This window comes from Pelophylax lessonae, assembly GCF_965119305.1.
Source record: "Pelophylax lessonae genome assembly, chromosome: 8".
NCBI classification, from domain to species: Eukaryota; Metazoa; Chordata; class Amphibia; order Anura; family Ranidae; genus Pelophylax; species Pelophylax lessonae.
This window is the reverse complement of record NC_138775.1, coordinates 283048429-283066308: the sequence shown is the minus strand read 5'-3', so window position 1 is coordinate 283066308 and position 17880 is coordinate 283048429. Positions and strand designations below refer to the sequence as shown.

At 43.1% G+C, this 17880-nt stretch overlaps 1 protein-coding gene across 1 annotated transcript in view; it reads right to left on the bottom strand.

Annotated features, from left to right (window-relative positions):
• Nucleotides 1–17880, bottom strand: part of LOC309561068 (FRAS1-related extracellular matrix protein 1-like) — a 289377-nt gene that overhangs the window by 215510 nt on the left and 55987 nt on the right. The window contains 7 exon segments of the mRNA XM_082264797.1: nt 5062–5155; nt 7039–7247; nt 7393–7560; nt 8740–8830; nt 11091–11287; nt 16726–16868; nt 17012–17356. Coding sequence (XP_082120923.1) covers nt 5062–5155; nt 7039–7247; nt 7393–7560; nt 8740–8830; nt 11091–11287; nt 16726–16868; nt 17012–17356 — 1247 coding nt within the window.

Below are 17880 nucleotides of genomic sequence, written 5' to 3'. Positions count from 1 at the left end.
ATTGGAGGTCAGTGGGAAGAATGTTCCTTACATTGGTGGTCAGTGGGAAGAATGCTCCTTACATTGGTGGTCAGTGGGAAGAATGCTCCTTACATTGGTGATCAGTGGGAAGAATGCTCCTTACATTGGTGATCAGTGGGAAGAATGCCCTTACATTGGTGGTCAATGGTAAGAATGCTCCTTACATTGGTGGTCAGTGGGAAGAATGCTCCTTACATTGGAGGTCAGTGGGAAGAATGTTCCTTACATTGGTGGACAGTGGGAAGAATGCCCCTTACATTGGTGGTCAATGGTAAGAATGCTCCTTACATTGGTGGTCAGTGCATCGGTTGTCATTGCAAGACAGCCGACCATCAGCTATGGACGCCAGTACCGGGGTTATGCCTCTAGCTGCAGGCATTACTCCAGTACCATGTCATATATCACATATACATATAAAGTGCTGAGTGCTGATATTTGCAATAAACCACGTGAGTGATTATGTGCCTTTAAATAATGAATATGGCGCCTGTGGATCACCACAAATTGCACCGCTGCTTACCGCACATGTAAGGCAGATGACTCAGCCACTCTTCGGTCACTGAAACACAAGAGGAGCCTCCATTGCGTAGTATATGTTGGTTATATTAGAGCAAGTTAGCATCCACTCACATTTAGGGAGTTCACTTTCAGCATAAGGTGTTCGCCGAGTTGCTTCCGCGTTCCAACGGCTCAAACCACCGTTACCGGAAGTGACGTACTGACGTAACAAACCACGCCCTACGCGTTTCGTCATACGACATCATCTGGAGTGAACTCCCTAAATGTGAGTGGATGCTAACTTGCTCTAATATAACCAACATATACTACGCAATGGAGGCTCCTCTTGTGTTTCAGTGACCGAAGAGTGGCTGAGTCATCTGCCTTACATGTGCGGTAAGCAGCGGTGCAATTTGTGGTGATCCACAGGCGCCATATTCATTATTTAAAGGCACATAATCACTCACGTGGTTTATTGCAAATATCAACACTCAGCACTTTATATGTATATGTGATATATGACATGGTACACTAAACACAGCCCATGCACTTTTACTGAAGTTTTTAACCAGCACACAGCACTTTGTATTTTAAAAGGGCAAACGCACTATATGCACCATATGCACTTTATAAAAACGTATGATTTTATGCAGTTTATCTTTTATTAATGCGCACAGCATACACTTTACCATTGAAAGATTCAAAGTGATAGCACCAATCCCAACAATTTTGCACTTTTTCATTTTTACTACCTCAGAGGTAGGTTGGTGGCAGCTTACATCACAATATTTATCCTAGTCCAATTAAGGTACTGAAACTCTATAGCACTGGTATTAACCCTATTTTCATTACTCCAGTACAAGCACTTTCACGAAATATCGGCAATATCGGTAACCTCCGGGGCCGATTCCGATATTTTGGGGAAAGTGCAGATCGGCCCTCGATATATCGGCTTTGCCGATAAGCGGTCGATTCCTACTCCTTACATTGGTGGTCAGTGAAAATAATGCCCTTCATGGACTAAGCAGGTCAATGCTGAGTAACGCGCTGTATACATAATCAAATCCAGGCATGAAAATGTGCATCAAAATGTAACAGGCGACAAGCTTGTAACAAGTCCAGTAAAAGTTTATTAATCTGGTTAAGGTCACAAGATAAATCCAATGTATTTTCGGGGCTTAAAGCTCCCCTCTTCATCAGGGAGAGAAGAGAAGATAAAACAATATAAGTCAGAAGATCTAAAAAACTGCAAACATGACCAATTATAAAAGCATGACATACTGTAAATCTGTGTATATCACCCCCTAATTGTTTTACATTATCTTGTTTTTCAGCCCTGATGAAGTTTTGATCCAAAACGTGTTGGCTTTATCTCCTGACCTTTTATTATGATTAATACAATTTTACTGTACTCGTTACAAAATTGTGACACTCTCACACTTTGTTCAGACAATTCTGGGAACCCGTAGGGATACCCCCTATGACAGAGAGCTGCTTTTTAAGCCTGGAGATCAAACCTAAAGGAGAAGTACAGCCAAAGCTCGTTTGGCTGTACTTCTGCTGTGGATCATAGGAGTGCAGTTTTTTCTGCACTCCTGTGACCCGTTCTGCACTCCTGTGACCTTGAAGCCCGCTGTTGGCTGACATCACAGAGCTGGTCAAGGCTCGAGCAGGATTGCGACAATGAAGTCGGAATCCGCCCACATGCCTGGACTGGCACCCGGAAGAGCCTCTCAGTGACCCGCTGAGAGCCTGGGCCAACCTCTCCTTCCCCTCCACAGCCCAGCGCTGTCAGTCACCGGCTCTCTGCTCAGGGAGCTGTGAGAACCGAGCGGTCGGCGGTGTTCAAACACTCGGTTCACAGTGTTAGAGCTGGCGGGGGGAGGGGGGACGGGGACGGATGCAGCATCAGAATGGTACTGCATACACCTAAGTAGAACAAAGAAGATCCTCCAAAAGGTGGGACTATTATAGGCAGTATCAGACAACAAGCACAAAAAGAGCATGAGTATATAAATATATAATAAAATATACATTTTATTTATCACAATAATAAAATTTTCCAAAGAGACATGAAAAAATTGTTGCTAAGATGTATGTGGATAAGGTGTCAAAATAGTGTTGGAAGAACCTCTACGACAAACAATAAACAAGAGTTAAGACTCTTCATCAGAGATGCTCACATATATATTTACATAGATGTTCAGACTCGAGTGGGACGCTCCACGTAAAAGATCAGTCCAATAAATATTTTAAAACCAATGAGTGAAAAAACATCTTCGTTGACCTAAAGGTGAGCCAAAATTTGGCGATCCGCCTAGAATCCCCACCAAAGGGAATGATGCCGCTGGGAGTGCAAGGTAGGGCCCAGCTCAGCCAGACAACCTGAGGGATCTAGGATAGTGAGCATGTGGGCGCAGCCATATTGGTGTAGCCTATATCTAGATTAGCATTCAGTCATATTTTGTCCGAAAGTGTCCAAATTGGCATAGGCAGAGTTTCAGACACATGCATATATGTGTACCAATAGCTCTCCAAATAGAGTTCTACCTTGCATGTGGAGCGTCCCACTTGAGTCTGAAAATCTATGTAAATATATATGTGAGCATCTCTGAAGAAAAGCATAACCTTGAAGTCTCGAAACGCGTCAGTTGTCTCTCCTCTTGTTTATTGTTTGTCATAGAGGTTCTTCCAATACTATTATGACACAGTATCCACATACATATTAGCAACAATTTTTGTCCCTTTGGACAATTTTATTATATTGTGATAAATAAAATGTATATTTTATTATATATTTATATACTCCTACTCTTTTTGTGCTTGTTGTCCGATACTGCCTATAATAGTCCCAGCTTTTGGAGGATCTTCTTTGTTCTACAGTTATTGGGATGATGGCATTCTTTCGGCTCTCCACCACTTCTCTTTTTATACACCTAAGTAAGAAGAACTCTTAAAAAAAAAAAAAAAAAAAAAACATACATTGTTTTTAATATGCCCTTTTGATCCAGCACTCCAAACATGTCCATGTGAGACAGGAAAATTAGCGTAGATTTGATCATTTATTTTTATAAATCTGCTCTGTGGTCTCTGCCAGAGGAACCTGGGAAATGGACATTCCAGGAATACATTGCCAGGCTGTGGGTCTGCCTGAACACTGATCAGGGGAGGACTGGGCCAGTGGGCAGGGGGGGAAATTGCCCCCTGGGCCGCTCTGATGCCCTGTGAAAAGGCTGCACCGCTTCTGCCACAGACATGCCTAAAGGATTCCTGGTAAAGAGAAGTAAAAAGTCCCTGCTGCTAACCTACTGAGTGCGGGTTGAAGACAAGGACAGAGTGCAGGCCTTCCCCCCCCCCCCCCCAGCATGGATGGTGTAAACTAGGTCTGAGCAGAGGCCGGTTTAATGCCCCACTGGAGACTCTCCTCCCCCCGGCCAGCCCCAACCAAGCTGTCCCAGCTCCACCCAACAGTCCCCTGCTGGCCAGGTTGGGAACCCAAATTCAGCCGGTGAGTAGAGAGTACCTGGAGCGGAGCTTCAGCCTGGAATGGGGGTCAGGAGGAGGACGGGAAGAGGAAGAGTGGGAGGGGGGCTGAGTCGCTGCACCATGGGCTTCTGGTTTGTACTTGCCCCCAGGGCCGAAAGTTGCCAGTCTGCCCCTGACACTGATCCTCCATATTAGGAGAGATCACAAGGCCAATGCCTTGGCACATGAGTGCAAACTGTGAAGATGCGGAATAATTCTTATTTTCAAAAAATAATCTGTTTTCAGTCTCCAGCATGATCATATCAACATATCATATAGGCTGAATATCACAGGAAAGGTAAGATATTACATTTTAGAGTGCATCTTTTCATCCCCATAAAAAGTAAGCTGAATTTCAGGCCAATGATGCTGTGAAATCATTATTACTTTAATAAATACATTTTTAAACACAAGCAGTGAAAGTTCATGAATCCAACCTGGTATCGCCCTCTTGCAGTCCCTATATAGTAGAGCTGGAGTGTGAGAGGAAGAAGCAGCACAGGGAGCATGCAGCTCAAATGCAAGAAACATTCTGATGGGAGGAGAAAGTTACAGAAAGAAGAGCTCATCAGTCTGTGGATTCTCCTTTAACTGTCCAGGATGACCTGGGCTCAGAGAAAGTGGGTTAAATGATACTGGCTATAAGACTGAGGACCTCTAGTGGCAGAAAAAAAGTACTGCCAGGGGGCAATCTCTAGATTGACGTTAAATATTGCATCCTAAGTTCTGCTTTAAATAACATTAAATATGTATCACCTGTCACTGAAGAACAAGAGTTTCTATTATAGTTTACATTTTGATTACAATTAGGTACCTGAAACCTTTTCTTGATTCAGCTGTCATGTGAGAGGGTTTTAATGTAACCAAAACCACTTTCCTTAGGGCACTGTAACCTGCAATGTGCGCTGCAGGCAGGTGAAGGAATGTGCTTAACATATACATGGAAATGTATAAAAAAACACAAGTGAATAATATGTGTCATTTTATTTTGAGAAGTATAATTCCTGATTAAATTACCTGAACGCCGAGAACTCCATCCGCTTCATTATTTCCATCTGTCACGGTGAAAACAATCACATCTTCGTATGATTCTGAGTCATCGTGCTGATACCTGCCAAAATAGAACATAGAAATGTGTGTTTGGTAAACTTTTGACAGTATAGAGCTTGGCAGCAAGTTACAGGAATCCCCAGCACCATCCTTAGGTTTACTGAAGAGTTTACCTTTGGTGAGATACTTGCTAATGATGCCACCTAGAGAAAAGGGATGAAACTCCCCTTCCATTATTCCTAGCACAGCCACATAAGGGTCATTCTGGATGGAAGAAGGCCCCTATAATGGTGGCCAGTGGAAACAAAACTCCTTACATTGATGGTCAGTGGGAAGAAAACCCCTTACGTTGGTGATCAGTGGAAGAATGACCCTTAAAATAATGGCCATTGGGAAGAATGCCCTTACAGAGATGGCCAGTGGGAGGAATTCTTCTTACAATGGTGGCCAGTGAGAAGAATGCCCCTTACATTGGTGGTCAGTGAGAAGAATCCCCCTTACATTGGTGGTCAGTGAGAAGAATGCCCCTTACATTGGTGGTCAGTGAGAAGAATCCTCCTTACAATAGTGGCCAGTGAGAAGAATGCCCCTTACATTGGTGGTCAGTGAGAAGAATGCCCCTTACATTGGTGGTCAGTGAGAAGAATCTCCCTTACATTGGTGGTCAGTGAGAAGAATGCCCCTTACATTGGTGGTCAGTGAGAAGAATCCTCCTTACAATAGTGGCCAGTGAGAAGAATGCCCCTTACATTGGTGGCCAGTGAGAAGAATGCCCGTTACAATAGTGGCCAGTAAGAAGAATGCCCCCTACATTTATGGTCTGTAGGAAGAATACTCCCTACATTGATGGTCTGTAGGAAGAATGCTCCCTACATTGATGGTCAGTGGGAAGAATGCTCCCTACATTGATGGTCAGTGGAGAGAATACCCCTTACATTGGTGATCAGTGAAAGACTGCCCCTTACAATGGTGGCGAGTGGGACGAATGCCCTTACAGTAGTGGCCAATGGTAATAGCATTTCTTACATTGGTGGCCAGTGGAAATAAAAATCCTTACATTGATGGTCAGTGGGAAGAAAACCCCTTACGTTGGTTATCAGTGGAAGAATGACCCTTAAAATAATGGCCATTGGGACGAATGCCCCTACAGAGATGGCCAGTGGGAGGAATGCTTCTTACAATGGTGGCCAGTGAGAAGAATGCCCCTTACATTGGTGGTCAGTGAGAAGAATTCCCCTTACATTGGTGGTCAGTGAGAAGAATCCCCCTTACAATAGTGGCCAGTGAGAAGAATGCCCCTTACATTGGTGGTCATTGAGAAGAATCCCCCTTACAATAGTGGCCAGTGAGAAGAATCCCCCTTACAATAGTGGCCAGTGAGAAGAATGCTCCTTACATTGGTGGTCAGTGAGAAGAATCCCCCTTACAATAGTGGCCAGTGAGAAGAATGCCCCCTACATTTATGGTCTTTAGGAAGAATGCCCCCTATATTTATGGTCAGTAGGAAGAATGCTCCCTACATTGATGGTCAGTGGGAAGAATGCTCCTTACATTGATGGTCAGTGGAGAGAATACCCCTTACATTGGTGATCAGTGAAAGAATGCCCCTTACAATGGTGGCGAGTGGGACGAATGCCCTTACAGTAGTGGCCAATGGTAATAGCATTTCTTACATTGGTGGTCAGTGGAAAGAATGTCCCTTACATTGGTAACAAGTAGAAAAAATGCCGCCCATTACAGTGGTGGTTAGATTGCAACCCATACAGTCAGCTAAAAAAGATAATTGGTGATGGGCCACTGGTGATGGACCTGGAACTATGCAGGCACCATCACATGGGAGGTCAATCAACCATAACTCAAGGAACTCTGGAAACTCTGGAGGAGCATGCACACTCATGCCTAGTGGCAATTCCATCTTGTAACAAAGAGGCACTTTATTTCTACCTGACTTTCAAAGCTCGAAGATCTTCAAGGTTAAACAAGCCTCCCTCAGGCAGGATGACTCCGCGGAGTTCCAGATTTCCATGCAGAGGACGGGACTTCAAAATAATTCTCAGATTTTCCTCTATTGTGTCCACATCGGAGATATCAATATTTTCCCCAATAATCAGAGAGCTGGCTCCTTCTTCAGTTCTCACAGGGCTGGTAAAAATCTAAAAGGTAACATTTGGTAAGCAATGGTACCAATCAACATGAGCCTAGTGTGATGCTCTAAATTGTAATTAAATTCTCTGGATTGAATTCTTATAACCAGAAATAATACATCTGGATTCATCTTGTCTGGTCGCACATACACACCTTGGGGCTCTGATCATCCACCGGCATGACAGTTATATTGAAGAGGAGTCCAGTCAGCTTCCCTCCGTCCTCATCGCTCACCGAGAACTCAAACTGAACATACATGGGGTTGGGTCCAATGTCCTGGATCGGCGGCATGTACGCCACTTTCAGGTGGGTTACTGCTTCCTGAAGGAAGGATTTCAAAATATCATCAACAGTCGAGCAATAGATCTGATTTATAAGAGGACTGAAGGAAGAAAAGCTTTGTTGTCAGAGGCAGACAAACTCTTCCATTCTTCCAGTCCTGAGAAAAAGAATGGAGACAAGAAATGTTCTTCCTTGTCAATGTAATCGCCAGACATGGCGAAGAAAGCATACACATACCGAGAGAGAAGTGAGAGAGAGAAGTAGAGGGTAGATGAAAGAGAGGAATGAGGAGAGCAAGAGAGAAGATAAAGAAAGGAAGGAGGAGAAAAAGGAAGGAAGAGGAAAAGAAGGGAAGGATAGAAGAGAAAAAGAAAGAAAGGAAAGCAGATGAAAGCAAAGAAAAGAATGAAGAGGTAAAGAAATGAAGCATGGAAAAGGAAAATAAATAAAAGAAGGGAGGAAAAGGATAGTAGAGAAAATGAGGAAGATGAAAAGAAAGGAAGGATAAAAGAGGAAAAGAAAGCAAGCAAGCTGGAGAAAAGTAAAGAAAAGAAGGAAGAGGAAAAGAAAGTAAGGATAGAACAGGAAAAGAATACAGGAAAGAAGAGGAAAGTAGAAAAAAAAGAAGAAGGAAAGAGAAATAGAAAGAAAAAAAAAGGAGGAAATGAAAGGAGGAAAGAGGAAAAGACAGAAAGAAAGGAAGGAAAGAAGAGGGAAGGAAAAAAAGGAAGGAAGAGGAAAAGAAAGAAAGGAAGGAAGGAAGAGGAAAAGAAAAAAAAGGAAGGAGGAGAAAAAGGAGAGAGGAAGAAAGGAAGGAAGGAAGGAAGGAAGAAAGGAAGGAAGGAAGGAAGGAAGGAAGGAAGGAAGGAAGGAAGGAAGGAAGGAAGGAAGGAAGGAAAATAGAAGAAAAGCAAAAAGAAGGAGGGAAAGAAAAAAAAAGCCAGGAAGAAAGGTAGGGAGGGAGGGAGAAGGTGGGGGAAAAATTTAGGGAGGAAGCAAAGAAGGAAGAGAGAAAAAGAAATCAGAGAGATGGAGAAAAACAGAGGAATAGAGCAAGGATGAGAGAGAAAGAAAGAAAGAAAGAAATACCAAAGAGGGATAGAGAGAAGATGACAGAGGGAGGAATGAAGAGCGCAAGAAATAGGAAAAGAGAGAAGGGAAGGAGGAAGGAAGGAAGGAAAGGAAGGAAATGAAATGAAGTAAATGAATTGCACTCACCTGGGTAAAAATATTCAGGGCAGGGATTAATGGATCTTTTTCTAAAGCGTTTTCTGTATCTACAAAGATAAGTTTCCCAGCATCCTGGATCCTGTAGGGAATACAGAGACTGGGTTATAATGTGTTCATATCCTCTGCTTGTTAAACCTCACAATTTTCTGATGTGAGGGGTAGGAGGGGAGTCTAATTCTTTTTGAAAAATTAACGATGGAAGTCCACTCTTTGTAATATTTTACTAGGACATAAGCCAATAAATGTAAGCGGAGGATCTGTGTAGGTGACCCTACAGGGTAGTAAAGAGGGGCCATTGAAATTAATTGGGATTTGTCTTTTTGGGTGTTTTTTTCTGGTGTTTTTGTAGCATTTTTGCAGCGTTTTCATGCAGGCATTTTGAGTTGACAAGTGACCAATGATAAAACAGTAAAACCCCCATAATCTACCAAAAAAGAAGCTCATGTACTTTTTTGAACAACGGGCATTTTGCTTAAGCCGACAGAATGTTTAGATGTGAACAGGGGCCATTAAAATGAATGGGATTTGTCTTGTTGGGCGTTTTTAGAGCTGAGGCTTACAGCAAAAAATCACTCAAAAACGACTAGATGTGAACAGAGCCTCAGGATCCTCTAGCTGATAGCAGTCTCTATACTACTTTATGGATACATTTAGAATCCTAAAATTTTAAACCTGCAAAGGCCTTTTGAGGTGCCCCAGAAGAAAGCCACACCAATACAGTGTTAGTTATTTAGGGGGAAAATACTCTCCCCTTTATAATTTTATTAATACAATTTTTTTAAACTAGACAGAGACTCAACTACAAATACATAAAAGAAAGATACAGGAATTACCTAAAGGGCCCATCGACAATCATCACAAATGCCAGGGCGCCCATTTGCACTCACCAACAATAAAAGGTGGAGTATCTATATTCATGGGCATCCGCAGAACTTTTTTCAGGGGGGGGGCATCATTTTAAGGTCTCCCATGCTCTGCCCCTTTTCAACAATGTCATGAAGGAGAGGGGCTTAGTCATTATACTTATTTTGAGTATATTCCCTTAAAGCATGTTATACAGCACAGTGCTTTGCTGTGTAATTTGGCCCATTCTATCACCTAAAATACCTGGCTGATCCTGCCTGGCTATGTCCTCCCTTCTGTAAACTGACCATGGCATACCATGGCTGCTGAGCCCTGACACCATGGTCAGTTTACGTGCCTCCATCATCCGCAGCCCTCCTGTCCTTCTCTGTCCTCTCTCCCCCCTCCCTCCCTGCCTGTCTGCTCCTGTGTCAGTGCCCATCCCCCCATCCCCTCCTCTCCAGCTGCTGTAGTTTCATTTAAAGTTTAATATCCAGTCTACAGTCTGTTTAATAATCCTGTGTGCCCCTGTGTCTGTTTTTTATAAAAATAAGCCATTCTTTACAAGTATAGAGTGCCACTCGCCACTCACGTGACCCGCCACCTCTCTCCTCCTCTCCTCTTCCCCTCCTTCTCCCCTCCCAACTGACATCAGTGAGGAATCCTTGGCCCCGCCCGCTGCAGGCAGCTGTCAGCCGGAGAGAGGAGAGAGCCGACGGGTCATGGGAGCGGCGCTTGGCCCTCTGAAAACTGGTAAAGAACAGCTTATTTTTTTTAAAACACAGGCACACATGATTATTAAACATAACAGACAGGATGGTATAAAGTGCCTTAACAACCACTTAAAAGGGGAAGTTGAGATTCCAAGGGGGGGGGGCATTTGGCCCCCCTTGCCCCTACCTGCGGATGCCCATGTCTATATTCACCACCAACATGGGGTGCATCTACACTTAACACCAATGCAAGGGGTACCATCTATACTCACCAATGCAAGGAGGCCCATCTACACTCACCGCCAATTCAAACAGTACAGTCTATACTCACCACAAATGCAAGGAGGCCCATCCACACTGATCACCAATGCAATGGGGCCAGCCTACACTCACCACCATCGCAAGGGGGCCAGTCTACACTCACCAGCAATGCAAGGGGGCCATCTAAACCCAACATAATGCAAGGGGGACCATCTACACTCACCACCAATCCAAGGGGGCCATCTACTCTGACCACCAATGCAAGGGGGCATTTCTAAACTGAACACAAATACAAGTGGGCCCATCTACAATGACCATCGATGCAAGGTGTCCTGTCTATATTTATTACTCACCAAAACTGCAAGTCGGCCAGTCAACACTCACCACCAATGCAAGGAGGCCCATCTACAACCACCATCATTCATAAGCTGGGCCCCCTAAAGTCAGAAGGACAGTAAACTGGTCCTTTGTTTAGATTGTTTGGAGGCCCCTGGTGTAGGAGATCCATAATCTGGTTCATACCTCGAGGTCATCAGAGAATGACACGGCTTGGTGACTGTGTACAGGAGCTGGCTATGTGGTGACTCAGTGTCGGTAAAGTGAAGTTGATTCCGGCCAATCCTGGTCACTTCATTCTCTTTCACCATAAGATGTCTTGTGCTTCCAGTTACTTCTTTGGGAAGCTGATCCTTCACGGAAGTAATAAGGATTACAACAACCTAAGAAAAGGACCAGACGTGTTAGGAAGTCAATCCTTCGGCTATGCTGCGACCTCCAGCACAAAGCTAGAAGCCACTAAGAAGATTAATCCAAGTTTGCCTAGAAAACAGCTTATGCTGGAAAAATCAAATAATATGTTTTTTCAGGAGGAACTGTTGGCCTGACTTCTAAAGTTTCCAGAGGGGAAGGCATACCTTGCACTATACAAGCCTAAGGACCCCTGTTGACGGGCTTTGGACTTCATCATTCATAATTAATTGGCTGGCCCAGTGGTACAGCAGTTTACCTCCTTCTGGACTGCATTTGAGCTGCAGGTTTTGTATTCCCATAGTCTTGTATGGGAATGCAAAATCGGTTTGAAGTGAACAAAAGTCCATCAATACAGGCCCCCCCCACAACCCCAACCCCATCCCTTCTTACCTGTTACACTGGGTTAAATACAAAATCCCAGATGCCCCAGCCATTCTGTGAATGGGCCCACCTGAAATATGCAACACAGCTTACCCAGGGGCTGCAGGAGCAGGACACGTCATTTTGGCCTAGGCCAGAATGGCAGTAGGGGGCAGAACCATTGTGTTTGTGGAGTGAAGCTCCAGTTTAAAGTGTAACTAAAGTTTAGTTTTGGATGGAGTGAAGAGGAATTAGAATGCTTGTCAGTTTTTATTGCTGTCTGTGTGGCCGTTATGGAGATTCACCCTCTCTATTTGACCTATTTACTGTTATCACCAAGAGGGAAAGAAAATTCCAAATTTTGGGTTGTTACCAGAACAGGAATAGAGGGGAAAACTTCCAATAGGGACAACCCGGGATTCTATCACTTTGGAGGGATTTGGAGGGATTTCTTCTAACTTCCTGTTTTGGCAATGGGAAAGAAAGTGAGCGGAAGTCTCCCTAATGGGACACAGATAGCAAAAAAGAAACCAGATAGGGGTTATAACCCACCCTTAAGGCCCGTACTCACGTACCGATTGTCGGCCGAAAATGTTCGGCCGCCGAGCGATCGGCCGATTTTCGGCTTGTTAGTATGATGCTTCCGACAGCCGACAGCGCACTTTCGGCCGAACAGAATCTGGCGTGCAAGCATAACAATTTTTGTATGCCGACACCAGAACGGCCGATTGTTAGCCGGTCAGTACAGAATTCGGCCGACAGACAACAGATTTGCAAGACTGGGCATGCTCAGAAAAGAAAAAAGACAAGGAAAGGTAATCTTATATGTATGAGTGGTTCCTGCGCTATCCGAGGTCGTATATGTTTCCCTTCCTGCTGCTGCACCACAGTACTGGCACCAGGAACCAGTCAATACAATGTGTGCAATTTGGGTGGGTGGTGCGCTTCAGAAGTGGAAATATAACTTAAAAGGGTGTGGCTTAAAACATGGCTTAAATTTGTGAATATATAAAATACAATAATAAAAACGTGTTCCTGTGGTAAAGTTGTGTTATCGTTAAATTATGCCGTGGTGATCAAATAAATTAAATGTGAATAAACCATTACAATATATCTTCTATACGAAAAAGTGCTGAGTACTTCAATTTCATAAAAAAAACTCAGTGAATAAATAATCCGTTAACAAAGTATAAATATATAAATAGAACTTCAAAAACAATTAAAAGTGCTTTGTGCTTTCTGAAATAAATAAATAAAGTGCACTGTTCAAGGTGTCCATTCATAAAAATCCAAATCCAAAAATCCAACCGCCGCCAACAGAGAGCTGTACAGAGCCCGAGGTTACGATAAGGAGTTAAGGACGCCAGAAAGCTTAACACCCCAAAAGCTGAAAGGACAGGACAGGAAAATATCCGGAGGTCGAAACAGGAGATTGGAATTAGCAAAAGCCTACATGTTACCCGAAGGCTAAGCTTTATATACAGGCGCAATATACACCTTATTGAGGTGAGAATATAGAACACCTAGATGTGACACCTGGTGGAGGCAGCAAGTCACAACACCCTTATTTTTTGCATGAGAGCACGTTTACTATTCTTTGAAGCTATTGAAGGGAATTGCACCTGACTTTTGGATTTTTATGAATGGACACCTTGAACAGTGCACTTTATTTATTTATTTCAGAAAGCACAAAGCACTTTTAATTGTTTTTGAAGTTCTATTTATATATTTATACTTTGTTAACGGATTATTTATTCACTGAGTTTTTTTTATGAAATTGAAGTACTCAGCACTTTTTCGTATAGAAGATATATTGTAATGGTTTATTCACATTTAATTTATTTGATCACCACGGCATAATTTAACGATAACACAACTTTACCACAGGAACACGTTTTTATTATTGTATTTTATATATTCACAAATTTAAGCCATGTTTTAAGCCACACCCTTTGAAGTTATATTTCCACTTCTGAAGCGCACCACCCACCCAAATTGCAGACAAGGAAAGGTAACCATCACATGACATCACTTCTGCAGTCGGCTGTTGTTGGCCGACAAAATTCGTGTGCAGTCTTTTGCAGTTTTCAACAGACACGACAGCCCTGGACAAAAGATGGCCGATCGTTCGGCCGACGATCGGTACGTGTGTACGGGGCTTAAGTTCTCTTTTAGCTGGCCACACACATGTCAACTTTTCAGCATTTTCAACCATATTCAAATGAGCTGTAACTGGAATTCTAAATGAACCAATGGAACAAGTTGTACATACTCTTTCTTGTTGAATGTAAGAAGGCCATAATACAGTGTATACCATACTTGGCACAAAAAGTCCCCTTGGGGAATATATAGTATATTATCTGCCTTCAGTACCAGGATAGGTTCCTCCAGCACCCAGAACAAGGATGAGGAATTGCACCTCTTTCCCCACTGCTAATGCATGCTGTGGAATGGGTATACTGCCCTGCGCCCATTCCCAGCCCCCTTGCTCTAGCTGCCTATGGTTGGCATGGGGTGTGTACTGCACACGCATGCCCAACTGTTTGTTTTATAGCAGCTAGAAGATAGTTGTGCATGCATGGTGTGTTTTTCGTATCAGCTGTGGGTAGATGGGGTGGAGAGTGGTCATGTTGCCGCACAATGTGACAGCGGCAGTGGTCAGAGTAGACATGAACTCACGGTCCACTAAATGCATAGTTGTATAAAGTATTCGAAACCCATACTTGAGTAAAAGTACAAGTGCTCAATCAAAAAGTGACTTGAGTAGAAGTACTAAAGTATTCAACATTTTTTGTACTTAAGTATTGCAAGTAGTTTTTTTTTTTAATTTTGCTACTCAAGTACTGAAAGTAAAAGTACAAGTACTGTGTTATGTAGTTATTAAAGAAAGGAGTCAAAAGTTTATTAAAGTTAAAGTTATTAATGTTAAAGTTATTAAAGAAAGAAGTCAAAAGAAGTCAAAAGTACACGACATTATACACATTTTTTTGAGCTTCATGAAACCTGCCATCTACTGTTCTGGCAGTGGTAATTTTTATAATTGTAACGAGTAACTATGCAGCACAAAAAAAAATATCGGAGTAGAAGTATTGAAATCATCGAAAAGATGTAGTTAAGTAAAAGTGGACGTAGGAGAAAAAAATTCTACTCTAGGAAAGTACAGATACCGCCTTTCGGCACTTAAGTACAGTAGTGAAGTAGTTCTACTTAGTTACTATACATCTCTGACTAAATACCAACCTCTGATCTGGAGCATACGCGTGGTGAGGGGGTGGCATGCCTACAGTCTTGCCCGGATCGGCTGCCTCTTCTGCCCACCCCTTGTCCTGGCCCTGTCTGCCATAATGTATATACAATATGTACTATATGCTGTGTTAAGTAATACAGAAAGGAGTGGAATAGGGGCTTAGTCCAGGTACAGATACACTATATTGCCAAAAGTATTGGGACGCCTGCCTTTACATGCAAATTAACTTTAATGGCATTCCATTCTTAGTCCGTAGGGTCCAATATTGAGTTGGCCCACCCTTTGCAGCTATAACAGCTTTAACTCTTCTGGGAAGGCTGTCCATAAGGTTTAGGAGTGTGTCTAAGGGAACGTTTGACCATTCTTCCAGAAGTACATTTGTGAGGTAAGGCATTGATCTTGGAGAGAAGGCCTGGCTCGCAGTCTCCGCTTTAATTCATCCTAAAGGTGTTCTATTGGGTTGAGATCAGGACTCTGTGCAGGCCAGTCGAGTTCCTTCACCCCAAACTCACTCATCCATGTCTTTATGGACATTGCTTTGTGTTGTGCACTGATCCAAATCATTTGGTGGAGAGGGAATTATGGTTTGGGGTTGTTTTTCAGGGTTTGGGCTTGGCCCCTTAGTTAAGGTAAAGGGAACTCTTAAGGTGTCAGCAAACTAAGACATTTTGTACAATTTCATGCTCCCAGCTTGGGGATGGCCCTTTCCTGTTCCAACATGACTGCGCACCAGTGCACAAAGCAAGGTCCATAAAGACATGGATGAGCAAGTTTTGGGGTGGGGGAACTTGACTGGCCTGTACAGAGTCCAGACCTCAATCTGATAGAACACCTTTGGGATGAATTAGAGAAGAGACTGCGAGCCAGGCGTTCTCATTCACTTCAGTACCTGAGCTCACAAATGCGCTTCTGCAAAAATGGTCAAATATTCCCATAGAAACACTCCTAAACCTTGTGGACAGCCTTCCCAGAAGACTTGAAGCTGTTATTGCTGCAAAGGGTGGACTAACTCAGTATTGAACCCTACAGATTAGGACTGGGATGCCATTAAAGTTCATGTGCTTATAAAGGCAGGCATCCCAATACTTTTGGCAATATAGTGTATCTTTACCTGGACTAAGCCCCTACTGGGGCCCATTAACAGAATGGCTGGGGCATCTGGGATTTCGAAACCTAGTGGACGGGTTTCCCAGAAGAGTTAAAGTTGTTATAGCTGCAAAGGGTGGGCCAACTCAATATTGGACCCTACGGACTAAGAATGGAATGCTAAAAAAACATGTGCGTGTAAGGGCAGGCGTTCCAATACTTTTGGTAACATAGTGCATTATTGTATTTTATTCATGTTATTTACCTGTAAAAGCCTCCCTTGTGCAGACATTGAAAAGCCCTGAGATTTTTGTTGGGTGCCGCCATCTTGGATATGATGTCCCCACCCCCTCTAGTATCAGAACTATCACTCAAGGGACACCTTAAAGCAGGGGTGGTGTAGGGGTACTCGCCTATCTACATAACCTGTAGCAGCTGGCGAAGGAAGACCGGGATGCCATTAACGTTCATGTGTGTGTAAAGGCAGGCGTCCCAATACTTTTGGTAATATAGTAAATGTCTTTGAAGTACAATGTGACATCCAAAAGAAGGAATTCATGTCACCCATTGCTTGGACTAGCAACACTGTCCTCAGACTCTCGATTAAAGTAAATGTAACCCCAAAATCTTATATACTGTTTTAACATTATTACAATTAAATTTTTTATTATTTACCTATACTATATACAGCATATTGAAAGTTCTGGAACTCACATGTTTGTCAGAATAGTTGGGAGGTTGGTGGCTGTCTGACAACACAAACTCAAAGGAGTCATGGAAGATCTCCCCACCAAAGTGTCTGTAATAGATGAGGCCACGGAAGAGATCCCTCTGCAGGAACGTCGGTACCGGAACACCTAGGGAAAACCACACAGTTTTTACCTTTATTGGCATTAAAAAGCCTCCAAAAAAGTGATCTTCAGGTTTTCCGAACAGCCCATAATTAAAAAGGGGAACCCTGCTGGACTCTAAGTAGAACACACCTAGAGGTGGCATTTACCGGGACTCTCGGAGGAATATCTCTTCACCAATTCTCCAGCTTTAGGTGGCCTGGTGATGTTGTAGAGGATGTGATCATCGCTGGAATCCATATCGGTTGCCAGTAACATGTCTTTCTCGATGAGGATGGAGCCACCTTCCAGGAGCTCGAAGCCCACATTGTTAACCAGGAAGGGCGGGCTGTCGTCCTTGGGGAGAATGTTGATGGGGAATTTGTGTCGGATGCTGTGTTTGCCATCGAAAATTCGGAAGACAATGAAGTCTTTGGTGGTGTCACTGTCGTCATGGTGGTAACGTACGCCGCCATCTTTGATATCCTGGACAGTGAATATGAAAGCCTTTGAGTCTGACAAATGGAATAAAATGATTATTACTAAACTTCTTGCTGAGTTTTTTTGGTTCAAAACATTTTTATTGACTTTTACAAGACATAAATTGTATATACAAAATGCACAGGTTTGGTATGGGACACTATACAGGAAGGTCAAGACATAGGGCATAGCAGAAAATACAAATTGATGATGACCAATAAAGTCAAAGGAACTAAAAAAAAAAAAACTTTTTGTAACAAGACAAGACAGATCCCTTTAGATAAGGGGGTCTCCAAACTTTCTAAGCAAAGGGCCAGTTTACTGTCCTTTACTGTCCTTGACTGTGGCCATTGGGAGAAGAAAATGTCCCAGCATCAGTGGAAGGAATAGTGCCCATCATTTGTTTCAGTAAGAGTAATTGTGCCCCATTATTGGTGAAAGTGGGAGGAATTGTATCCACTCATTGGTGTCATTAGGCTCCATTGTTGGTGTCATTGGGAGAAACTGTGCCACATCGTTGGTGTCATTGGGAGGAATAGTGCCCCATTGTTAATGTCAG